The sequence below is a fragment of the Pleurodeles waltl genome, chromosome 5 (assembly GCF_031143425.1).
Source record: "Pleurodeles waltl isolate 20211129_DDA chromosome 5, aPleWal1.hap1.20221129, whole genome shotgun sequence".
Lineage (NCBI taxonomy): Eukaryota > Metazoa > Chordata > Amphibia > Caudata > Salamandridae > Pleurodeles > Pleurodeles waltl.
In genome coordinates this window covers 570,076,617-570,103,274 of record NC_090444.1, presented here as the reverse complement: position 1 = coordinate 570,103,274, position 26,658 = coordinate 570,076,617, and the positions used below count along the sequence as shown (strand labels likewise).

At 46.5% G+C, this 26,658-nt stretch overlaps 1 protein-coding gene across 1 annotated transcript in view; it reads right to left on the bottom strand.

Annotated features, from left to right (window-relative positions):
• Positions 1-26,658, bottom strand: part of PAPOLG (poly(A) polymerase gamma) — a 523,629-nt gene that overhangs the window by 372,805 nt on the left and 124,166 nt on the right. The window contains exons 6-7 of the mRNA XM_069234379.1: positions 24,806-24,855; positions 7,712-7,823 (exon numbers count right to left, since the gene is read on the bottom strand). Of these exons, the coding sequence (XP_069090480.1) occupies positions 7,712-7,823; positions 24,806-24,855 (162 nt within the window). The remainder of the gene's footprint in view (positions 1-7,711; positions 7,824-24,805; positions 24,856-26,658) is intronic.

Sequence of the window (26,658 nt, the reverse complement as noted above, 5' to 3'; positions counted from 1 at the left end):
CATGCTGCCTGAATTGACTGCTAATGGAATGCCCCAATAACCCTGACTCTTCATGCTACAGCTACTGCCAACACAAGATCTACGCTTTGTGCTACAGCAACAACCTGCTGCGACAGCCAGCATGAAGCTCAAGCAACTTCCATCATTAACACATTACCAGATCTTTGCAGTAAAGCAACAACTGCTGCAATGCTTTCCCTGCTTCTCGCTACCTTCTCCGCCACCAATGGAACTCTACAAACTGAGGGCATTGGACTTAAGGTAACTATTTCATCTGGACTAACATGGTCCCTGTATCGGTTGTCTGTGCTCCATTGCTGTCAGCCTGACCTTGTGACCTTCCCCCAGTCTAGCATGACCAGAAGACCACAGGTGGCGTGTTGTGCTTTAGGCACTATACCTACCCAAGTCTCTGAAACTGCACATCTTTTGTTCTACTGATTGGTTTTTTGTAGTCTTGGTCTCATTTTATTAAATAACATGTACTTTATTTTTCTAAATTGGTGGGGATTTTTCTTGTGCTGTGTTTTCGCTTATTACTGTTTGTGCGCTGCATAAATACTTTACAATCTGCCTGTAAATTAAGCCTGACTGCTTTTGAGCCAAGCTACTAGAGGGTCACACAATTTAGTGAATTTTGTAGTTCATCCCATCAAGGATTAGGGCTCCTGCTCGAAAAGGGTTTCACCTCTCAACCAACAACCCAATTTCTTGCTAGGAGGGAAAAAGGCACCCAATTCAAGCAAGTTAAAGGACAGGGGTTTCCATGGAAGGTGGAGAGATCTGGTGTAGAATTCATAGGAAAGAAACATTTGAGTTAACTAAAATCCATTGCATGAATAATGTAACTGAAGAGCTGTTCTACAAGGGCCACTGTAAATGTTAATTTTACTTAAGGGCATTCATTCACCTAATCCTTTTTTAGCTAGAAACTCATGACTACAGTGTATCTTTGAAAAACCTGAAACTATTTATAATCCTTTGCTCCCCATTCATCAAATAACCACAAACACTTTCCAACTAAAGCTTATCTAGATAACCACAACTCAATCAATAGCTTGTGAAAGAGAGGAGTTTGGCGTTACCACAACATGCTATTAAGTCTCAAAGTACACTAAAACTAACACACTGCTTCCTTCAACAAAGACAATTAGAATCAACCAATGCCTGCCATTGCCTTCAAATACTTGGTCCTGAATACTATGGCAGTTCTCTTCACACAGGTTCTTCCACTGGGGCATCACATTTTGTGAAGCTACAATGCTCAAGGCTTTTACTCATCTGAAATGCAAACCACATCCTTCAACTTCCTAGAAATTGCAGCCATCTGGTTTCAAGGTCTCAACTTCAACTTTGTAAGGCATCTCTTATTGTATTGTAATAGTATTTATATAGCTATTACTACCCCTAACGAGGAGTCGAAGCGCTTTTCAGCAAGTAGCACGCTACTCAGGAACCCAACAAGAATTAGTGATGGATTAGTATTGTGAAATAGGAGTACAGTTTTAGTATTATTATGAGTTAATTTGAGCCGTGGATATGAGATTTTGTTAGTTAGATTGACAGAAGTAATGGAGGGGTGGAGGAGGAAAGAAACCCAGAAGTGTTAATTGGGAGTATATCCCTCATTTACTCATCCCAGGGGCTTGGGATGAGTAAAGGGTGATGGAGGAGGGAAGATGGTAAAGTAACTCATCCACAAACATTACAAAGTATTTCAATGCATCATAGTTATGCTGAAAGTATAGTAATGAAAATGTCACTTATCCAGTGTACATCTGTTCGTGGCATCAGTCGCAGTAGATTCGCATGTTTTGCAATAGCTCGCCATCTGGTGTTGGGCCGGAGTGTTACAAGTTGTTTTTCTTCGAAGAAGTCTTTCGAGTCACGGGACCGAGTGACTCCTCCTTTTGTCTCCATTGCGCATGGGCGTCGACTCCATCTTCGATTGTTTTTCCCCGCAGAGGGTGAGGTAGGAGTTGAATTGGAGTAATAGTGCCCATGCAATGGAGTGACTAAGTATGCACCTATTTAAGGTTGAGATGATACATATATAAATAATTGAAGGTAACTTCCAAACTGCTACAGGCTCCCGGGGAGGCGGGTGGGCACATGCGAATCTACTGCGACTGATGCCACGAACAGATGTACACTGGGTAAGTGACATTTTCAGTTCGATGGCATCTGTCGCTGTAGATACGCATGTTTTGCATAGACTAGTAAGCAGTTATCTCCCCAAAAGCGGTGGATCAGCCTGTAGGAGTGGAAGTAGTCTGAAATAATGTTCTTAATACGGCTTGACCTACTGTGGCTTGTTGTGCGGATAACACGTCTACACAGTAGTGCTTGGTGAATGTGTGAGGCGTAGACCATGTGGCTGCCTTACATATTTCTTGCATTGGGATGTTTCCTAGAAAGGCCATGGTAGCACCTTTCTTTCTGGTTGAGTGTGCCCTTGGTGTAATGGGCAGCTGTCGTTTAGCTTTAAGGTAGCAGATTTGGATGCATTTAACTATCCATCTGGCTATACCTTGTTTTGATATTGGGTTTCCTGCATGAGGTTTTTGAAATGCAATAAATAGTTGTTTAGTCTTTCTGATGTTTTTTGTTCTGTCAATGTAATACATCAATGCTCTTTTGACATCTAATGTATGTAGTGCCCTTTCAGCTACGGTATCTGGCTGTGGAAAGAACACTGGAAGTTCCACTGTTTGATTTAGATGGAACGGTGAAATAACCTTTGGCAAAAATTTAGGATTGGTCCTTAGGACGACCTTATTCTTGTGTAGTTGTATAAAAGGTTCCTGTATTGTAAACGCCTGAATCTCGCTTACTCTTCTTAGGGAAGTAATGGCGATGAGAAATGCCACCTTCCAGGTTAGGAACTGTATGTCGCAGGAGTGCATGGGTTCAAAAGGTGGACCCATAAGTCTAGTTAGGACAACATTTAGGTTCCATGAAGGAACAGGTGGTGTTCTTGGTGGTATAATTCTCCTAAGGCCCTCCATGAATGCTTTAATGACTGGTATCTTACATAGGGAAGTTGAATAGGTAGTCTGCAGGTATGCAGATATTGCTGCAAGGTGTATTTTAATGGAAAAGAAAGCCAGGTTAGATTTTTGTAAGTGAAGCAAGTAACCCACTACATGTTCTGGAGTTGTGTTTAATGGTTGTATTTGATTAATATGGCAGTAGCAAACAAACCTCTTCCATTTACTTGCATAGCAGTGCCTGGTGGATGGCCTTCTGGCTTGTTTTATGACTTCCATACATTCTTGGGTAAGTTGTAAGTGCCCGAATTCTAGGATTTCAGGAGCCAGATTGCTAGATTCAGCGATGCTGGATCTGGGTGTCTGATCTTTTGGTTGTGCTGTGTCAACAGATCTGGCCTGTTGGGCAATTTGATGCATGGTACTACTGATAGGTCTAGCAGCGTTGTGTACCAGGGTTGCCTTGCCCAAGTTGGTGCTATCAATATGAGTTTGAGTTTGTTTTGACTGAGTTTGTTTACCAGGTAAGGAAGGAGAGGGAGAGGAGGAAAAGCGTAAGCAAATATCCCTGACCAGTTCATCCATAGGGCATTGCCTTGGGACTGTTTGTGTGGGTATCTGGATGCGAAGTTTTGGCATTTTGCGTTCTCCCTTGTCGCAAACAAGTCTATCTGAGGTGTTCCCCAGAGTTTGAAATAAGTGTTCAGAATTTGGGGGTGAATTTCCCATTCGTGGACCTGTTGGTGATCGAGAGAGATTGTCTGCGAGTTGATTTTGGATCCCTGGTATAAATTGTGCTATTAGGCGAATTTGGTTGTGAATTGCCCAACGCCAAATCTTTTGTGCTAACAGGCTTAACTGCGTGGAGTGTGTCCCCCCTTGCTTGTTTAGATAATACATTGTTGTCATGTTGTCTGTTTTGACGAGAATGTATTTGTGAACTATTATTGGTTGGAAAGCTTTTAGTGCTTGAAAAACTGCTAGAAGTTCTAGGTGATTTATATGCAGTTTTGTTTGATGTATGTTCCATTGTCCTTGTATGCTGTGTTGATCGAGGTGTGCTCCCCACCCTGTCATGGAAGCATCTGTTGTTATTACGTATTGTGGCACTGGGTCTTGGAAAGGCCGCCCTTTGTTTAAATTTATGTTGTTCCACCACAGAAGCGAGAGGTAAGTTTGGCGGTCTATTAACACCAGATCTAGAAGGTGACCCTGTGCTTGTGACCATTGTGATGCTAGGCACTGTTGTAAGGGCCTCATGTGCAGTCTTGCGTTTGGGACAATGGCTATGCATGAAGACATCATGCCTAGGAGTTGTAGTACCATCTTTGCGTGTATCCTTTGTGTTGGATACATGCGTTGTATGATGGTGTTGAAATTTCGAATTTTGTGGACTTGGCTTGGCTACTCCTTTTGATGTGTCTATTATGGCTCCCAGGTATTGTTGTACCTTGCGCGGCAGAATTTTGGATTTTGTGAAATTGATGGTGAACCCTAGTTTGAAGAGGGTTTGTATGATATGATTTGTGTGATTTGAGCACTGTATTAACGAATGGGCCTTGATTAGCCAGTCGTCTAGATATGGAAACACATGTATTTGCTGCCTTCTTATGTGTGCAGCGACTACCGCTAGACATTTGGTAAAGACTCTTGGTGCGGTTGTTAATCCGAAAGGCAGTACCTTGAATTGGTAATGTATTCCCTTGAATACAAACCTTAGGTATTTCCTGTGCGATGGGTGTATTGGTATATGGAAATAAGCATCCTTGAGGTCTAAAGTTGCCATGTAGTCGTGTAGTTTTAGCAATGGCAATACTTCTTGTAGTGTGACCATGTGAAAGTGGTCTGATTTGATGAAAGTGTTCACTACTCTGAGGTCTAGGATTGGTCTCAGCGTTTTGTCCTTCTTTGGTATCAGAAAGTACAGTGAGTAAACTCCTGTGTTTGTGTGTTTGGCACTAATTCGATTGCATTCTTTTGCAATAGTGCCTGCACTTCTATCTCCAGGAGATTGGAATGGTGTGTTGTCAAATTTTGTGCTTTTGGTGGTATGTTTGGAGGGAATTGTAGAAATTCTATGCAATAACCATGTTGGATAATTGCTAGAACCCAAGTGTCTGTAGTGATTTCCTCCCATGCTTTGTAATAATGACTTATTCTTCCCCCCCACTGGTGTTGTGTGGAGGGGGTGAGTGACATGTGAGTCACTGTTTAGTAGTAGGGGTTTTGGGGCTCTGAAATCTTCCTCTATTTCTAGGGAATTGCCCTCCTCTATATTGTCCCCGAAAACCTCCTCTATACTGTCCCTGGTAACTGGACGGTGTTGCTTGTGAGGTGCTGGCTTGTGTGCTCTGACCCCAAAACCCCCCTCGAAAGGGTGTTTTACGGAATGTGCTGTAATTCCCTCTGCTCTGCGGGGAGTAGAGTGCGCCCATGGCTTTGGCAGTGTCCGTATCTTTTTTGAGTTTCTCAATCGCTGTGTCCACTTCTGGACCGAACAGTTTTTTCATTAAAAGGCATATTGAGAACTGCTTGTTGAATCTCTGGTTTAAATCCAGACGTTCGGAGCCATGCATGCCTTCTGATAGTTACAGATGTATTAATTGTCCGTGCAGCTGTATCTGCAGCGTCCATGGAGGAGCGGATCTGGTTGTTGGAAATGGTCTGTCCCTCCTCAACCACTTGTTTTGCCCTATTTTGTAAGTCCTTGGGCAGATGTTCAATGAGATGTTGCATCTCGTCCCAGTGGGCTCTGTCATAGCGCGCAAGTAGTGCCTGGGAGTTCGCGATGCGCCACTGGTTTGCAGCTTGTGCTGCGACTCTTTTACCAGCTGCATCGAACTTGCGGCTTTCTTTATCTGGGGGTGGTGCATCTCCAGATGTGTGAGAGTTGGCCCTTTTCCTAGCTGCTCCTACAACAACAGAGTCTGGTGGCAGCTGTGTAGTGATGAAAACCGGGTCTGTAGGAGGCGCCTTATACTTTTTTTCCACCCTTGGTGTGATTGCCCTACTTTTGACCGGCTCCTTAAAGATGTCTTTTGCGTGCCGGAGCATACCAGGGAGCATAGGCAGGCTTTGGTATGAGCTGTGGGTGGAGGAGAGTGTGTTGAATAAAAAATCATCCTCGACCTGTTCTGAGTGGAGGCTTACGTTGTGAAATTGTGCTGCTCTAGCCACCACTTGAGAATACGCGGTGCTGTCTTCTGGTGGAGATGGCTTCGTAGGGTATGCCTCCGGACTGTTATCTGACACTGGGGCGTCGTATAGGTCCCATGCGTCTTGATCTTGGTCACCCTGGCTTATGGTGGTGTGAGCTGGGGAGTGTGATGGAGTTCGTGCTGGTGAGACGTTAATCACGGGCGGAGGAGAGGGTGGTGGGGTAACTCTTTTCACCACTTTTGGTTGTGGTGTCTGTTCAGTTTGGAACTCCAACCTTCTCTTTCTTCTAATGGGGGGAAGGGTGCTTATTTTTCCTGTCCCCTGCTGTATGAAGATACGCTTTTGCGTATGGTCCACATCAGTTGATTGTAGCTCTTCCTCAAACCTATGCTTTTGCATTTGGGAGGTTAGCGAGTGCTCTTTTGTATAAGAGCCTGAAGCTGGGTCGCTTGCAGTTCGTTTCGGCACCGAAACCCTGTCTGCGTGTTTTTTCGGCTCCGAGGGGACTTTTTTCTTTTTCGGGGCCGAAACCTCTCGGCGTCGATCTTCTTCGGTGCCGCTGTCTCGGCGTCGAGCCGTGTCCACACCGGCATCTCGGTGTCAAGGCTTGTCTCCAGCACTTTCTCGGTCCCGAGAAGGCTGCGTGCCGGTGTCTCGACCGGAGTCGGACGATCTCGGCACTGTTTGGGCCTTTTTCGGTGCCGACGGTCGGTCACCGAATTTATGGGTGGAGCCATGGCCTGATGGCAGTGGCGTCCCCTGGGCCTTGTAAATCTTCCTCTGTGTGGTTTTCGACGTCTTACTCACGGTTTGTGTATCGTCGAATCCTTCGGAGTCTGATTCTTGGATCGAGAAGGTACCTTCCTCTTCCTGCTCCTCGAACTCTCAGTGGGCTGTCGGCGCGGACGCCATCTGAAGTCTCCTGGCTCAACGGTCTCGGAGTGTCTTTCGGGACCGGAACGCACGACAGGCCTCACAGGTGTCTTCACTGTGCTCAGGTGACAGGCACAGGTTACAGACCAAGTGTTGGTCTGTATAGGGGTATTTATTGTGGCATTTGGGGCAGAAACGGAACGGGGTCCGTTCCATCGGCGTTCTTCAGCACGCGGTCGGGCCGACCAGGCCCCGACGGGGGATCGAAAAACTACCCCGAAGGGCACCGGAGCTCTTCGATGCGGTGTTGAATCTAAGTACGCCGATCCCGAACGCAACAATACCGAGGAAAATCTTCCGAAATTAGCTAATTTTCCGTTCCGAAACTCGGAGCGACAGGAACACGTCCGAACCCGATGGCGGAAAAAAAACAATCGAAGATGGAGTCGACACCCATGCGCAATGGAGACAAAAGGAGGAGTCACTCGGTCCCGTGACTCGAAAGACTTCTTCGAAGAAAAACAACTTGTAACACTCCGGCCCAACACCAGATGGCGAGCTATTGCAAAACATGCGTATCTACAGCGACAGATGCCATCGAACATAATATTTCAGGTAAGCTGCCAAATCAATTTAACAAGATAATAATACCGCTGTAGATAGGAAGAAAAAAAATGAAATGATGTTACCATTTAAGCTTCTTATACACCGTATATCAAGGCTCTTCAAACGTGAATCATCACGGAGATCCAAATTGTCAGGAATAGTCTGCATGGCCAATCTTGCAAATACAAGATCAATCTGAAAAATTAGCATAATACACAGATGACCTACTTTAAACTGCTTTCCTGTTTACATATTAAAGCACTACACATTTTGTTGAAATGTTTTATCAACAGCCCCTCCTTTAATCGCTTTTCAAAAGCTGCCTTGCAAAGTGCAGCCTATGCTGCCCTTGAACCGAAGGAAGGAAATGAAGATAGGATGAGAATACATTCTGGGAAGCACAGTTTTTGTGGCATTCTATAAAGCAAATAGGCATGGTTTTTGGTCAGTGTTTCACTATTAATAAAAGCACAGGAATAGAATCAAGAACTTCAACACCGCAGCTGCAGTATTTTTTTCATACTATCACCTAACCCGACTAATAATGTAGTATCTAAGCCTTTGAGAAAGGGTGGATCTATTTGGACCTGTGAAACCTGTAATTGGGTTATTCAAGTCCCTATAGAGGCAACAAAGGTAAGAAACCAAGACATTAGGCCGGCAGGGTTGGGAGAGAAAAAAATGAAACCGAAGGCATTTCATAATTACAGCTTTCAGTATACCTTAATAAATGCTAGGTCCCTTCCCAAACAAACAGGAAATCTGCGAAATGATTGATAATTGGCAGATTGATTGTCTATTTATTACTGAAACCTGGGGTAAAGTAGAATCGGATCCAGACTTTATTGTCGCCTCTTCACCAGGTTTTACCTTCCACAGACTTGATAGACCTCAGAACAGGGGGGGGGCTGGCCATTATCTATAGGTCTACGTTGGTATGCACATGCATTAGTTCAACAGATTCATGTGAGACCATGACATTTACAATTTCTCAAAACAGTGGGGTTATACTAGAGGGGCTGTTGATATATCGTCAACCAGGACCGACTAAAAATTGTTTACAGTCTTGGCCTAAGTTGATAGAACCTATGGTTCTGTCTGCAAAAGCTGTGATATTGGGCGATTTTAACATGCACTTTGATGAGACGTCAACTCCTAAGATCCGTGAATTCATTAACTTTATGGAGGCCCTGGATTTGACCTCCAGAGTCTTGTCGGCCACCCATATTGCAGGGCATATTCTGGATGGGGTGTTTGCACGAGCTACTCAACAGGTGGAGGTAACCATGATACATTTGAGTTGGACGGATCATCATCTGCTGAAATTTAAACTCGCCTCAAAGAATGTTGGGGCTGCTAACGTGGAAACGAACAAGGTAGCCAGGTTATGGAAACAGGTTAAAGTAGAGGAATTAGGCCCAGCTTTAGAAGCTGGTTGGGATAAGGGTAAAGCTATGGCCTTGCCCTTGATTGACAGCTTTCTGAAAGTAGTGCAAATGACCATGGAAGAAATGGTACCCCCTGTAATTAGAAGGCCCAATAGTCAGAAGAAACCAGGTCATCCTTGGTTTACAAAAGACCTCAAACTCCTTCAAAGAAGGAATCGACAGCAGGAAAGACAGTGGAAACTTAATCCAGTACCTGAGGAAAGGGTGGCCCTTAAGTCCACTCTAAAGGCTTATAAAGCAGCACAATTTATGGCCAAATCTAAATTTTATACTACCAAAGTAAAGGAGGCTATTAATGCCCCCAGGGAACTTTTTAAGACTATTAAGGCCCTAACTGTGCCCATGAAGCCGGCTGTTCTAGAAAACTCAGGGTTTCTGTGACAAAGTTGCTTTTCATTTTGAAAATAAGATATTGCAAATACATAGCAACTTTGATACCCAGATCATTCCCGAAGTATTACCCCCCATGATAACAGTGAGTGCTACAGCAGATGGCCAGTCACTAATGTCATATTTCCAACCCCCTTCCTTGGATACTATTAAAAAGAAGATTCTTGAAATTAAATCGGGCTCCCCTCTGGATCTGTGTCCTCCTTCCATTTTTCACTTGGTTCCGGATTTAATGGCACGGATGTTGGTCCCCATTTACCAAGAGGTAGCTATGTCTGGGGAGTACCCATCTATCTGGAAAGAAACTATAGTAGTACCCCTCAAGAAAAAAACAGAGGGGGATAATCAGGACATGAGTAATTTGCGGCCAATAGCACGTCTCCCCTTTTTGGCAAAGATTCTAGAATTTTTTTTTAACTCTGAATTGATCGAGTTTTAACAAAAGCGGATGCTCTTGATATCTCCCAATACGGGTTCAGAAAAGGGCATAGTACTGAAACTGCCCTAATCTCATCCTCTGATACTATTCGAAGGATGGTTGATGAAGGCAAGGGGGCCGTTTTGGTTCTTTTAGATTTATCCGCTGCCTTCGACACTATCTCTCCCACACTATTAATGTCCTGTTTGCATCATGTGAGTTTGAGGGACAAGGCGCTTAAACTTTTGAAGTCTTTTCTTACAAATAGATGGACCACAGTTAGCTGTGGTGATTTCAAATCTAGACCTGATCTTCTGCCATGTGGGATTCCGCAGGGATCTTCCCTCAGCCCCACATTGTTTAATGTGTATGTAGCGCCTTTGGCTAGCCTAATTCGTACTTTTGGTTTCATTCCATCTTCCTATGCTGATGACTCCCAGCTTATTATTCCTATTAATCAGCCATGGGAGGAGGTTGCAGTTTGGTTCAGTAATTGTATGGTGGAAGTGAGTAAATGGATGAAGACCAATTGGCTAAAAATGAATGCCACCAAAACTGAAGTTTTATGTTTTGGACCTGGAAAGAATTTATGGAACTCACGGTGGTGGCCCTCTGAATGTGGTAACTGCCCAGTGCCCACTACTGTTACTAGAAACCTAGGCATTTTGTTCGATGAACATCTGTCTTTTAAAAAAAGATTAATCATGTGGTAAACATCAGTTTATGGTCAATTAAAATGCTCAGAAAAATGTTCCCATATTTGTTACAAGAATACAGAGTATCTGCTATCCTGGCATTGGTAATGTCCAAGATAGACTACTGTAATGCACTGTTCCTTAATCTGGATAAGGGGCTGATAAAAAGACTCCAATTAGTTCAGAATTCCACTGTTAGAGCGGTTCGTAATCTCCCACGATGTATATCAGAGAGAGTCTCAGGAAATTACATTGGTTACCAGTGGCGCAGCGTATCCAGTTTAAGTCGCTCGGTCTTACTTTTAAGGCAGTTCATTGAATAGGACCACGGTACCTGACTTCCAGACTCCTCCTGTATGTACCTAAAAGAAGCTTGAGGTCTTCCCAAGCTCACTTGATTCAGGTCCCTCGCACACAAAGCCAAATGGGGAGACAAAGCTTTTACAGTAGCTGCAGCCAGAGGATGGAACTCTCTCCCACAGAATATTAGGCAAGAATCAGGCTATATGAAATTTAGGAAAATGGTGAAAACTTGGCTCTTTCCTCGTTAATTTTTTGGTACATCAAGATCAGGGTCTTTGGATTTAGTTTGTTTCAGTTATTAAGGGGCATATTTATACTCTGTTTGCGCTGGAATGGCGTCGTTTTTTTTGGCGCAATTTCGACGCAAAACTAACTCCATATTTATACTTTGGCGTTAGACGCGTCTAGCGCCAAAGTCCATGGAGTTAGCGTCATTTTTTAGCGTGGACACCTACTTTGCGTTAATGAGATGCAAGGTAGGCGTTTCCGTCTAAAAAAAATCGACTCTGAGGCATGTGCGTCGGATTTACACTCCCGGGCAAAAATCACGCCCGGGAGTGGGCGGGTCAAAAAAAAATGACGTACGGCCGCTTTTGCGCCGTTTTTTAGCGCCTGCAAAAGGCAGGCGTTAAGGGACCTGTGGGCTCTGAAGGAGCCCAGAGGTGCCCTCCCATGCTCCCAGGGACACCCCCTGTCACCCTTGCCCACCCCAGGAGGACACCCAAGGCTGGAGGGACCCATCCCAGGGACATTAAGGTAAGTTCAGGTAAGTTTAAAAAAAAAAAAAAAAAATGTGGCATAGGGGGGCCTGATTTGTGCCCCCCTACATGCCACTATGCCCAATGACCATGCCCAGGGGACAGAAGTCCCCTGGGCATGGCCATTGGGCAAGGGGGCATGACTCCTGTCTTTGCTAAGACAGGAGTCATTTCTATGGGGGTTGGGAGTGAAAAAAAAATGGCGCAAATCGGGTTGAGGCGCAAAAATTGCCTCAACCTGACTTGCCCCATTTCTTGACGCCCAAGCTCCATTTTCCCCTATGCCGGCGCTGCCTGGTGTACGTCGTTTTTTTTTTAACACACACCAGACGGCGCCGGCGGCTAACGTCATTCAATAAATACGGCGCCCGCATGGTGCTTCAGAATGGCGTTAGCCGGCGCTAATTTTTTTGACGCAAAACTGCGTTAGCGCAGTTTTACGTCAAAAAGTATAAATATGGGCCTGGATGTTTTTCTATCTTCATTTTTCTTATCCTCTGTCTATTTTTTACTACGTGCTTTCTTCCCAGTGCTTCGATGCTCTTGGAGTAGGAACGCACTTTATAAATCTCGAATTACATTACATTAATTGCGCCATTATTTATTGCAAATTTGACATTTCATGCTGTTACATACTTCTGCCAATATGAAATCAAAGAACCATGCTAATGAAAATGTTATTATTCCCAGGCAGAATAACCCAGAAAGGTGGATGAGGATTCTAGCAGATATCCAGCTAAGCAGTTAAACAACATGAACAAATGTGTTGCTGTTAGTGTGATAAGCCCTTTCCAGATGTCTACATTTATCAAATAGCTCCTTGCTGTATGTTCCAAGTAGACTGCAATAAATCCACTTGAGGTAGAAACCTCTACCAAACAGCAGCGATAATCCAACATCTGATGGACATAGTCACAAACCTTTTCAAAAGACGGCAGATCCAAAGGTCTGTCTATATATTGAAGCAATAGGTCGCACATATAGCTGCACTGTAAAGCTGAACCTTACAAGGCCAAACCTCTTGGGCAAGTATTGAGAATTAGGAGGGGGTGGAGAATCTTAAGGCAGTCTGTAAAAAACAAACCACTTCTGGAATAAAATGCTAGCTATACAACAAAATGCAGTATAGATCAGGATGAGGCCTGCCGTTTCGAGCTCTAAAATACCCAAAGATGAAAAAATGAAGCAATCCTAAATAAAAATTAACATGCTTTAAAACATTGAGCTGCTGGAGCTTTAGTATGAAGTTCGTTTTTGGGCCAAATCCACAGAATGACTGTTCAAATACTTACTTCCATTTACAGGGACCCTATCGCTTCAATAGCCTGCAACAGGAGAATCCATACCATAAGAGGTTACCCCACATGGTACTGTCCCACATGTAAAAATATTCACCAGAGTGCCCGATTTACCTGTAAATCTTACTCTTAAAGAACACAGTAATTGTCTGTAGATACCCTTTTAGGAATTGTGACAAGTTAATGTTCTTTGAAAAAAGGACATTCCTGTCCCTAGTTTCTAGTCATTCATACAAAAGACAAAAAGCAAAAACACAACAGGGTTTTACTGGATTCCAACACCAATAATACTTTTAAAATAGTAAAAATTCCACATATAACTACAATATGGGTGTGGACTTCATGAGTCAATATGTCTGTCAATTTAATTTATTTGCACTTACAATGAATAAACTATTTGATGTTAACTTTGGAGTGTAAGGGCATTGGGGGGGAAGCGGGAGGCGCCATGGAGTGCATCCACCCCATATGCACCTAACCCCCCCCCTTGCCCCCCCCCCCCCCACAGTTTTCTCCCAGAATATGGGGTCTCAACTAGATCAAGTGAGTTAGGTTACAACTGGAGTTATGGGATCCTCCTACTGTTACTCCAATTTGAAAAACAAAGCACACCCCTTCAGAACACTACTCCCAAGGTAGTGCAGGAAGAGCCAAAGGCTTCCGCAGGGACGCAACGTGGGCTGGAAAATAAGAATTCAGTAACGCACACAAAAATTATTTGCCACTCACTGCTTTTACGCTTGTAAAGAAAAATACACTAATGCATACAAAGCTAAAAACTACACCCACAGCCCCCCATCCTAAAACCACAACCAACCCCACCAGCCACCAAACACCCCACCACCACACACCTATCTGGCAAATTAGTATAGATAATAGTACCAAAGTTCTTGGTGGGAATAATAATTTAAAGTCACTCCTGAATTGGCGCTCACGGGTAACCAGAGTAAAAAGCACCTCACCTAAAGATTTACCAGAGTCACCACATCTGCTTACATGGTCAGCAAGGTACCTAGTAATGAATGGCACCATGTAGGAAACCACCCTTCTTGGCAGTTAGCCCCCCTCCACCTTTTGCCTGGTATCTGATGTGGCTTCGACTGTTAGTGCACTGGGTCCTTGCTAAACAGGTCTGCAGTGCCAGGTCTTTCTCCAAATTCACAGTTGTTTTGTACAATTGGCACACTTGATCATCCACTGTAAATCCCTAGTAAATAGTACCCCTGGTACCTAGGGCCTGGCGTGCTAGGGAAGGTCCTTGAGGGCTGCAGCACCAGTTGGACCACCCACATGGACCTTTCACCAAACCCACAGTGCCGCCATCGCATACTACGTGCATTGGTGCAGGCTTAATTGAAAGTACCCCTGTGTGCCAGGTCCCCTATCACTGCAGCCACCCCTAATGCAGGGTTCATCAGGGCACAGGAGGAAATATATGCACAAGCAGATATGCCCCTGCTAGGTCGGTTGATTCTGAGACACAGTAAGTGACCAGGAAAGTCATTTTAAATGCAAGTACTGGACACTGGTCATTACGAGTTCCCCAGCTACATGATGGCCAACCAACAGTGCCAGTGTGGTTCCCCAGCTGCACAGACTCCAAGTTCAGTGTGGTCTCACCTATCTTGGACTCACCAGAGATGCCTGAAGCTTCTTCTCACAGGTCCCCTATCCCACAACCTTGTGGTGAGAGAAAACCAGACACCAACAACCACTGCAACGGTTGCCCCGGATGGCATCTGAGGAGAGTCATTGGTGCCAATGACATCTCCTAGCTCCTAAGCACTTGAGTTCACCCTGGATCTACCTGATAGACTCCAGACAATGCCTACAGCCTCAACACACAGGACCCCCTGACTGAGAGAGTTCCCAGACGAGAAAACCAGACACCCAAGGACACCCCTGCATCTGTCAGTCCTGGACACAAGAGCTAAAGGTGCACCTTTGTCCCCCAAGAACCCAAGTCTACCTACCTGCTTGCTGTCCCTGACTGGCTTCCTAGCCAGAGCCTGCAGCCTGTTTATGGGAGATGGACCTCTTGAATGAGAACCACTGGACTCCAGACACCTCACTGCACCCCTGCATCCAGCTGCCCCATTGCGACATGTTGGTGTGGGTTTGAATAGTACCCAGTACTTACCCAAGTTTCCCGACCTCATAAGTCACTGTTAACCCTGTGTTTGCTAAACATTATTTTACTCCATAGGACAACATTGAGAGAATCCTGAGAATTGCACGGTGTTGATTTCTGAAACCGCTAAGGATTTATGCTTAAAAGTGTACTTACCCGATGACAAAGTTCTTGGGCTAGAAACAAAAAGAATTGTTATTTTTCTAAATTGGTCTCGGATTTATTCTTTGAGTGTCTTTTATAACCTCAGAGTACAACAAATGGTTAGTGATACCCTCTAATAAGCCTAACCGCTCCCCAAACTACCACAAAATAGAGCATTAGTCCCATCTACTTTTGCCTCTGCCAACCCACCTGGGGGATCCAGTGGCCTCTCTACATGGTGTACTTTTTTAAGTGCACCGTATAGAGAAGCAGCTTCCTACACACACCTATTAAACCCAAACACTGAAACCCCCAATATTTCTAACTAGGTCTACTTCAAAAACAAAGTCTTAAGAACAATACAGTTACGCTGTAGGAAATTGGCTCTGTATGCACTATTTCAAAGTAAGGAATAGTATGCACAGAGTCCAAGGGTTCCCCTTAGAGGTAAGATAGTGGCAAAAAGAGATAATACTAATGCTCTATTTTGTGGTAGTGTGGTCGAGCAGTAGGCTTATCAAAGGAGTAGTGTTAAGCATTTGTTGTACATACACCCAGGCAATAAATGAGGAACACACACTCAGAGACAAATCCAGGCAATAGGTTTTGTTATAGAAAAATCTTTTCTTAGTTTATTTTAAGAACCACAGGTTCAAACTCTACATGTAATATCTCATTTGAAAGGTATTGCAGGTAAGTACTTTAGGAACTTTGAATAATTACAGTAGCATATATACTTTTCACATAAAACACAAATAGCTGTTTTAAAAGTGGACACAGTGCAATTTTCACAGATCACGGCGGGAGGTAAGTTTTTGTTAGTTTTGGCAGGTAAGTAAATCACTTACAAGTCTCAGGTTTGGGTCCAAGGTAGCCCACCGTTGGGGGTTCAGAGCAACCCCAAAGTTACCACACCAGCAGCTCAGGGCCGGTCAGGTGCAGAGGTCAAAGAGGTGCCCAAAACACATAGGCTTCAATGGAGAGAAGGGGGTGCCCCGGTTCCAGTCTGCCAGCAGGCAAGTACCCGCGTCTTCGGAGGGCAGACCAGGGGGGTTTTGTAGGGCACCGGGGGGGGACACAAGTCCACACAGAAAGTACACCCTCAGCGGCGCGGGCGGCCGGGTGCAGTGTGCAAACATGCGTCGGGTTTTCAATGGTTTTCAATGAGAGACCAATGGATCTCTTCAGCGGTGCAGGCAGGCAAGGGGGGGCTCCTCGGGGTAGCCACCACCTGGGCAAGGGAGAGGGCCTCCTGGGGGTCACTCCTGCACAGAAGTTCCGTTCCTTCAGGTGCTGGGGGCTGCGGGTGCAGGGTCTTTTCCAGCCGTCGGGACTTTAGGTTCAGGCAGTCGCGGTCAGGGGGAGCCTCGGGATTCCCTCTGCAAGCGTCGCTGTGGGGGCTCAGGGGGGACAACTTTGGTTACTCACAGTCTCGGAGTCGCCGGAGGGTCCTCCCTGAGGTGTTGGTTCTCCACCAGTCGAGTCGGGGTCACCGCGTGCAGTGTTGCAAGTCTCACGCTTCTTGCGGGGAGTTGCAGGGGTCTTTAAATCTGCTCCTTCGAAACAAAGTTGCAGTCTTTTGGAGCAGGGCCGCTGTCCTCAGGAGTTTGTCCTTCTTGAAGCAGGGCAGTCCTCTGAGGATTCAGAGGTCGCTGGTCCTTTGGAAAGCGTCGCTGGAGCAGGTTTCTTTGGAAGGCAGGAGACAGGCCGGTAGGACTGGGGCCAAAGCAGTTGGTGTCTTCTGTTCTTCCTCTGCAGGGGTTTTTCAGCTCAGCAGTCTTCTTCTTCTTGTAGTTTCAGGAATCTAAATCTTTAGGTTCAGGGGAGCCCTTAAATACTAAATTTAAGGGCGTGTTTAGGTCTGGGGGGTTAGTAGCCAATGGCTACTAGCCCTGAGGGTGGGTACACCCTCTTTGTGCCTCCTCCCAAGGGGAGGGGGTCACATCCCTAATCCTATTGGGGAATCCTCCATCTGCAAGATGGAGGATTTCTAAAAGTTAGAGTCACTTCAGCTCAGGACACCTTAGGGGCTGTCCTGACTGGCCAGTGACTCCTCCTTGTTATTCTCATTATTTCCTCCAGCCTTGCCGCCAAAAGGTGGGGGCCGTGGCCGGAGGGGGCGGGCAACTCCACTAGCTGGAGTGTCCTGCGGTGCTGGAACAAAGGGGTGAGCCTTTGAGGCTCACCACCAGGTGTTACAGCTCCTGCCTGGGGGAGGTGATAGCATCTCCACCCAGGGCAGGCTTTGTTACTGGCCTCAGAGTGACAAAGGCACTTTCCCCATGGGGCCAGCAACATGTCTCGGTTGTGGCAGGCTGCTGGAACCAGTCAGCCTACACAGATAGTCGGTTAAGGTTTCAGGGGGCACCTCTAAGGTGCCCTCTGGGGTGTATTTCACAATAAAATGTACACTGGCATCAGTGTGCATTTATTGTGCTGAGAAGTTTGATACCAAACTTCCCAGTTTTCAGTGCAGCCATTATGGTGCTGTGGAGTCCGTGTTTGACAGACTCCCAGACCATATACTCTTATGGCTACCCTGCACTTACAATGTCTAAGGTTTGGCTTAGACACTGTAGGAGCACAGTACTCATGTACTGGTGCCCTCACCTATGGTATAGTGCACCCTGCCTTAGGGCTGTAAGGCCTACTAGAGAGGTGACTTATCTATACTGCATAGGCAGTGTGAGGTTGGCATGGCACCCTGAGGGGAGTGCCATGTCGACTTACTCGTTTTTGTTCTCACCAGCACACACGCTGGTAAGCAGTGTGTCTGTGCTGAGTGAGGGGTCCCCAGGGTGGCATAAGATAAGCTGCAGCCCTTAGAGACCTTCCCTGGCATCAGGGCCCTTGGTACCAGTTACAAGGGACTTACCTGGATGCCAGGTTGTGCCAATTGTGGAATCAAAAGTACAGGTTAGGGAAAGCACACTGGTGCTGGGGCCTGGTTAGCAGGCCTCAGCACACTTTCAATTCAAAACATAGCATCAGCAAAGGCAAAAAGTCAGGGGGTAACCATGCCAAGGAGGCATTTCCTTACATACGCTTACATAATTTGTCCATATAACCAAAATCAATAAGAAAGGCCTACTGCTTTTAGAAATAAATTCACAGGTTTAAAAAAATAAAGGCCTGAATACCACTGAACGAATAATTCAAGGCCTAAAATGTACATAGAGACATTAGGTCACAGCAAAAGCAGAAATTAGTGACTTGTTAGTGGTGGCAGGATCTCAAGATTACCAGCTAGTCTTTCATCAGTCTCTGTAGTGGTCGGTCAGAACCCCTTTCAGAGGGCCACGGGGGAAGGAGGGGTTCCTAGACCAAACTGTGGCGGGGGGGGGCATTTGGAGGAATTGTGAGGCTTTTGCTTTTTTAAACTCCTGATGTCTCCAGGCCCAACATACTATCAATTCTGAGCAACTGGGCCAAGTACCCCTTCTGCACTTGCGTACTGATAGGGGTGAATACTGAGAGGGTTGGGGCGAACACAGGCTCACACTCAAGATGCAGGCAGCAGTATTAATAAATCATTGTCCAGACAAATGCACACTTATGAAAAAATATTTTTACTGCTACCCACACAAAAGAAAAATAACATTCACAAATCACTACACAATCCCCCCTAAGGTCAGGGCTATAGCATTTCCTTGGTGGTTCCCTGTACCTCTTCCTCCTCATGTTAGCGATAGTTGGCATTGCCCATTCACTATTGGCAACATCCAGGATATGCCCCATTAGTAGTCTCAAGAGTTCACCGTGACTATACTTAAAGTCAATAGTGTTCCAGTGCAACAGCAAGTTCCCCCAGGGATGACTGGCCCAAAATCAGTTCTCCAACACCATGAGGACAACGCTTTGGGTGCCTCTCCTGGTCCAACAAGACCACAATCCGAGAGACATGCCTATGTCAAGGAACACATGCATAATCATAGTTACCCAAGACACAAAAATCAGCATTAGGGATCCAGATAGCAATACAGTTAGACACTAAGGGTAGGAGTGCATGTTCATTATGATGTAGAGGTCTTTTCTGTACCAACAGGGTGTACGTTATCCTTTGGATCACTTCATCATATAAGCCATAGGAACATTATATTCAGTCCTGTTCCGAAATGGTAGACTATGGTGTCCTAATCGTCCCATTTTTTTGGGGCATCTTCTTGCTTTATAGACTGCCTCTTTGGCCAGCATATACCAGTCCGGGTTTTCAACTCCTTGACAAACATCCTTGCTCCCCCAGTTTAATCACATCTTTTTGACACAGACACAGTTACAAAAATAGGCTGTCTTAGTCACCCATTCCATGTTGATGACTCTTGCAACAGTCTGGTGGATGCAACTCTCCTCCCACCACCCCCCCAACCAGAAGCAGGAAAATTTGGACCTTCCCAGAGTATGTAATAACGTGTGTCTGCAGTCCCATTAGCTACAACCTATGTGTCTCTCATGTCCATTGTAAAGAGTCAGGTGAGGGTATAGGAGGCCTGTTGAGTATTTTTAGCTGTATCAAAAGGATGTTAGCCTGTACTGACACCTCCCCTGGGTACCTACGGGCCTTGACCCAGTCTGTCATCCAGGGTGCCCAGATCTTGTTCCCACCTATGCTTGTAGCTGTTAATCGATATCTTACAGTTATTGAGCCGTGTTCTGTACGACTGGGATATTACATGCCTATTTAAAGTTTCCAGCATGCTGTATTCTAGTAGGTCCTGCAGTAGCGCTGCATACTTCAAAGCAAGGCGAACCAGCAAATTCCTAAAGTTTTGCAAGTCTGCTAGCTCATGTTGGTGCTGGAGTTCATCCAATGGTATAATACTCAGAGCTGCAGATATCGCCCACATCACCACAAACATGGAACACTTTCAGTGACCAAATGTACGCAGAACGCTGGAATCCCATAGGGGAGTTTAAAGACGTTTCATATTCCCCACCCTGTTGTTTAGCTTGCCCTTTTCCAGGTATTAACGACAGTCATTGTCAGGATGTGGGTAATTCGTTTGTCCCCAGTGTAAGGAAATGTCTTCCTTTGCATGGTTACCCCCTAACGTTTTGCCTTTTGTTGATGCCAGTTATGATTGAAAGTGTGCTGGAATCCTGCTCACCGGGCCCCAGCACCAGTGTTCTTTCCCCAAACTGTACCTTTGTGTCCACAATTGACACAGCCCTGGCACACAGTTAAGTCCCTTGTAAATGGTACCTCTGGTACCAGGGGCCCTGTGGCCAGGGAATGTCTAAGGCCTGCAGCATGCATTATGTCACCCTGGGGACCCCTCCCTCAGCACACACACACAGCCTCACAGCTTGTGTGTGCTGGCGGGGAGAAAATGACTAAGTCGACATGGCACTCCCCTCAGGGTGTCATGCCCACCTCTCACTGCCTGTGGCATAGGTAAGTCACCCCTCTAGTACGCCTTGCAGCTTTAAGGCAGGGTGCACTATACCACAGGTGAGGGCATAGTTGCATGATCAATATGCCCCTACAGTGTCTAAGCAAAACCTTAGACATTGTAAGTGCAGGCTAGCCATAAAGAGTATATGGTCTGGGCATCTGTCAATTACGAACTCCACAGCTCCATAATGGCTACACTGAAATCTGGGAAGTTTGGTATCAAAATTCTCAGCACAATAAATCCACACTGATGCCAGTGTGGGATTTATTGAAAAATGCACCCAGAAGGCATCTTAGAGATGCCCCCTTGCATGCCAGTCAGACTCCTAGAGGTAGGCTGATCAGTTCCTGCTAGCATGCCACAACCAGGCCGAGTTTCTGGCCACATGAGGTGAGTGCCTTTGTCACTCTGTGGCCAGGAACAAAACCTGCACTGGGTGGAGGTGCTTCACCTCCCACTGCAGGAACAGTAACACCTGGCGGTCAGCCTCAAAGGCTCATGCCTTTTACAGCACCCCAGGGCATCCCAGCTAGTGGATTATGCCCGCTCCTCTGGACATAGCCCCCACTTTTGGCGGCAAGTCCGGAGGAGATAATGAGAAAAACATTGAGTCACCCACCAGTCAGGACAGTCCCTAAGGTGCCCTGAGGTGACTCCTGCATTTAGAAATCCTCCATCTTGAGTTTGAAGGATTCCCCCAATAGGAATAGTGATATGCCCCCTCCCATCAGGGAGGAGGCACAAAGAGGGTGTAGCCACCCTCAAGGACAGTAGCCATTGGCTACTACCCCCAGACCTCAACACACCCCCAAATTGAGTATTTTGGGGTGACCCTGACCCAGGGAATCAGATTCCTGCAACAAGGACTGCTGACCTGAAAGCCACGCAGAGACGACAACTGACTTGACCCCCAGCCCTACCGGCCTGTCTCCAGACTCAAAGAACCTGCACAGCAACACATCCAGCGGGACCAGCGACCTCCGAGGACTCAGAGGAATGCCCTGCACCCAAAGGACCAAGAACCTCCCGCGAACAGAAGCACTGTTCAGAAACAGCAACAAACTTGCAAAAAAGAAGCAAAATTACAGAGACTCACTTCCCGCCAGAAGCGTGAGTCTACACACACTGCACCCGATGCCCCCGGCTTGAGTTCAGGAGAACCAACACCAGAGAGAGGACTCCCAGGCGACTCCAACGATGTGGACACCCTGAGTCGACCTCCCTGCACCCCCACAGCGACGAATGCAGAGGATCCAGAGGCTCCCCCCCCCTAACCGCGACTGCCTGGTAACAAAGGAACCTGACGCCTGGACCAAGCACTGCACCCGCAGTCCCCAGGACCGAGAGGAACCACCTACCAATGCAGGAGTGACCAGCAGGCCCCCCCCCCCCCACCCATCCTAGCCCAGTAAGTGGCTGGCCCGAGAAGCCCCCCTGTGCCGTGTCCACATTGCCTAAGTGACCCCAAGGTCCCTCCATTGCTTTCTATAGCAAACCCGACACCTGCTTTGCACACTGTACCCAGCCGCCCCTGAGCCGCTGAAGGTGTGTTTTGTGTGCCCCCCCTCGCCCCCCAGTGCTCTACAAACTCCTCCCCCCCAGTGCTCTACAAACTCCCCCCCATTCCTCTGGTAATTTACCAGTTTTATGAATAAGGAAGATGGTGGTCGTCTGGATGTCTCGCGGAAATTTGCAGTCTCTTTGGGCTCCGGGTCTTGCCTGCATAGGAATTTCTTTATGATTGTCATTTTGATTTTTGTGGCCCAGGCCGTTAATGTTCTATGCAATGACGATCAGGTCTAAAAAAAACCCTGAGCGAGTCATTTAGTGTCGAGGCTGCTTTAATTTCATCCCTCTCCCACCCTCCGTGTCTAAACTATCACACCTGCATCCCAGTATGCCTTGCAAATGTTGAGCATGCCATACTGCCCACACCCCACCAACTCTCCTCCTCCCTGCACCATCTCACGCTGCAGGTCCAAAATTTACCGCTGGCCAATGCTACAGGAGTCTTAGTGAATGGTTTCAGTAAGCGGGCAACAAACATTCTAGCAACAATAAAAATTACCACAGTTCTCATTATTGTGGCTAAGTGGTTTGACAACAAAACTGAAGTCTTGTTGGTTCCCGCCTCGGTCCATTACTACTTCGTTCATGTACAGTCCTGCTCCTCAGAATCTACATACTCCTGTGTGTGCTATTTTCCTTGTCTAGCAGACTCAACCCTGCACATGCCCTCCTTTCTACCACACAGGAGGATCTCTGCAACCACTGTTCAGATGGTTCAACGGGCACTAGTCTTACAGCCAGTCCCAAGCCTCAACAGATGTGTTAAAGCACCAGGATTTTCCTTCTGCTAGGATTTTGAATTTTCCTTGAAGTATGTTGTATGTATAATACATCATGCGCCGGTAATTCTGCTTTAGCGAAGGAGCTGTGCTTGTGTTGGACAATCAGTGTATAGTCAGGGAATATTGTCACAGTGTGCCTCTGAACTGTTATAGGGCCATGGTTTCTGGCTGCATGCAGGACTGTCTCGATCCCTGAAGTTGAGGATCTGACAGATGCTGGTCTGGGTAGCGCTCCCAGTTTTCGGTGGATTGCCAAGAACTCCGAGCTCTCTCAACTACTCAATCTTGAGATGCCCGGGACAACCAACTCGGAGGAGGCCTTCCATTCAAAAATTTCAAAATAATCCACATCTCTTCCACCTTTTCGGGCAGGCCCACAAGGTGCATGTTGTTGCAGCTCGACCTACCCCTGCGTCTGCAGCCCTGGCATAGATTTGGCAGACAGTCTCAGTGAGAGAATGGACTTCAGATGTTTGATGGCATAAGAGTGTTCCTTCAGCATGTGCTCTGCTGTGCCCACGCAAACATTTTCTGCACGTGCAAGTTTGATATCCAAGACCACAGCGTCCATTTTGTGCACTAGCACAGTTCTAGAGTCCCTCAGCGCATGCATACGTTTTTTCAGGTATGGGTCTTGGTCACCAGGGGCAGACCAAAGCATGTCACCGTATCATCTTCATTTTGCATTGTATTGCAGAAGACGTTTATATAAAGCTTAGGGGCTGCCAATTTGGAGCCTTTATCGTGAACCATTACAGCACTCACCCTCAAATGGATCCAGCTATGCTGCACTTTGGGTACAACATGGGCCGATCAGGCTGGCATCTCAGGCGGCGGGCCTGTGAAAGTCGTATTCTCAAAATCAGGGGTTGACACTGGAATTGAAGCCCACAGGGCCGCCATGAGGTCTCTGCCAGCCCTAGGAAAGTGCCCTCATGATACAGGGTGGGCCCTCAAGGATCTCAATGCCAAGTGGTTTCCAGTACTTGGGAGGATGCATGCGGAAACCCCAGGGAAATCTCACTCTGCCTCCTCAATCCTTTCATCTCTCTCCAGATGTGTGCAGGCAAAGGCCCACACACCAGCAGCAGTTCAGAGCTCCACCCACTTTTCCAGCTACTCTGCTTTTTTCAGAGGTGTTCCTCTCTCCTCTCAGTGCCTCCATTGCTCTACCACACCCCCAGTATTTCAGGGTATCACTGTCTTGGCAGCTGCTGCGCTGCTCCACTCATCACATCCAAGGTGACATCATGCCAATCAGTCCTCCATGCTTCCTCACTGCCTTTTTGGGGCAGTTACATGCACCCTGACGCCCGGCACAGCAACCCCACCCTGTGTCTGCCACCTTACAGGCACTCCAGGATCTCTTGGGCCTCTGAAAAGGACAGGATCATGACAATTTCAGGCCATAATCGGTGGGAGCTTCTATTCACTGCACCAACAAACCCATGACCCCCAGCTAAACGATTATTGGTTCTAAAGTATGAGAAGATGAGCTGTAGTAAAACCAAGCACCAACTAGTGCAGTCACAAACTATTTACCTTATTAGTACATCTCCACAGTCATCGCAAGAAAAGAGATTAGCGAGCAATTTTTTAGGCCCCCCCCCCCCCCCCCCCCCAAGTCCAGAAAAAAACGCTGTAAAATAGACATCAGCACTGAAGAGGTGAACTGCCATTTCCTTAGCAGTGGCCACCCACACTTGTAGTTTGGGGAAGTGATGTGAGCTAAAAGCTCGCCCTTTTCCAAATGAACCCTATGGAAGTTCAAATTTGAAATTTCTCATTCTTTCTCTAGTGTATAAGGTAGCTAGTCAATGGCGTGAAAAAGTTTATTCTAAATCTTACCTCAACATTATCAAACTCAAACTTGATAACCGGAACAAATGCATCCTCGACTGCCTAGAAAGAAAAGATTGGAAAGTAAAAACAATTGAAATAAATCACCAAAAAAATAAAAACAGAAGCTTCACTGCATGCATGTAATACTGTGTTAACAGTTCTCCTTCAGGTTGAGAAGTAAAATAATGGGCTAATGTAATTCAATTCCACCAGCTAGGACCAGAAACAAAATTAGCAGCAATAGAACAAGAACTACCAGACCAAGAACTACCACTAGTGGTAGTCACTGTAGTTGCAGTCAAGACCACGTTTCCATAGGAAAATCATTTTTTTGTCCTAGTAACTTTGGAGCCGTTTGACAAATCTTCACAAAAACTTTCCAAAAAGTGCCACTTTTTAGTCTAGTTTGTGCATGCAAAGTTCAGGGGTGGGGCAGAGCTAGGGCCACTATGAGGCCTCATGGAGCTCATCCCCCAGGGGTCACAAAGCGCTGATTTTTTTGCAGGGCCCCCTCCCATAATCATTTTACTGCCCCAGGGATCCCATTCCCCAAGGCAGACTTGGGAGCAATGTCCCCTAACCTCCTGGCCAGGGTCTATTTCCCTGCTCATGAGTGCAGGCAGGGTAAGGGTAATGCGCTTCCACCAAGCGGACAGATCTTTTCCCTGCCCACGACCTTGGGCCGAAAAACACACCGAATTACTCCCACCCCACGAAAGCAAGGGGGTGGGGGGGGGGGGGGGGGGGTGACTGCTACCACATGGTAGAAGCAATGCTGACTCCTGCCAAGGCAATGTGGGTGCAGGCAGGGAGCCAAGGGGCTCGGGGGGGGGGGGGGGGAGGGAGGGGGGAGGAGAGAATATCAGAGTCTTCCCCCCTGCAGCCCTTAAAGAGGGAACTGCTGTGAGGTGCCCTGGGTGGTATCCAGGGCACCCCCACAAAAAACCCTAGCTTCTGCAGCAGCAGGAAGAGAGGGGACCCACCCAAAAAAAAAAAATTGAGTGTCCCAGAAGGGCACGGGGGAACCCCTCAAATGAGAAGCAATTGCCAGCTCCTGGGACTTGCAGGGAGCCGGCAAGGACACTGGGGCTCTTCCTAGAGCCCCCAAGAGAGGGGGAAAAAAAGCAAGCAATTTGGTCTCATATTTGCTCAAGTTAGAGCTAATAGCATTGTAGATTCCTAATTGGACTTTTTCTGTCACATATAGAGAAAATGAAAAGTAAAGCACTCGACAGAATCAAGTCATTTCAAAGCGCCACCGCTGCCATGAGAATGAGAGCAAGATTTATTGGCTCCCTGCGTGAATGTCTGGAAAGGATCGTGGCTGGGATGAAAGGCAAACTGAAACCAGAAAAATGTACACTTAATGAAATCGCCTGGGAGGGAACTCCACACACGAAGGAGGGACATTACACAAAATGTACCAATAAAAATTAAGCAATTAAGACCAGCACAACAAAGAATGAACAGCAAATGCAGGCGTGGTTAGAAGCCCACGGAGCAATTACAACAGGCCAGAGCGCTTGCAGACTCGACCCTAAAAAAATATTTTTTAAAAAGGCAATAGTGAATAAATAACTCACTGCTCCTTTCAGGAAAGCCCCATAATGCCCATATGACTGCTATTTAATTTTTTATGATGTCCCTGGAAGGGGTAGGGGCACCACCAAAAAAATGTTTTAGTGTTGTGGGGGTGCAGGGAGTTGCAATGCCTAACGGGCTCCCCGTGGGGGGCTCTTAGCCGTATTGCCGGTGGAATTAAGTATAGGTACTTATGCAATAATGGAGAGAGAATAATAAAATTGGTTATCCATCTAGTTTATTATAATCATGAATTTTAATCAGTTATGCAAAGATGG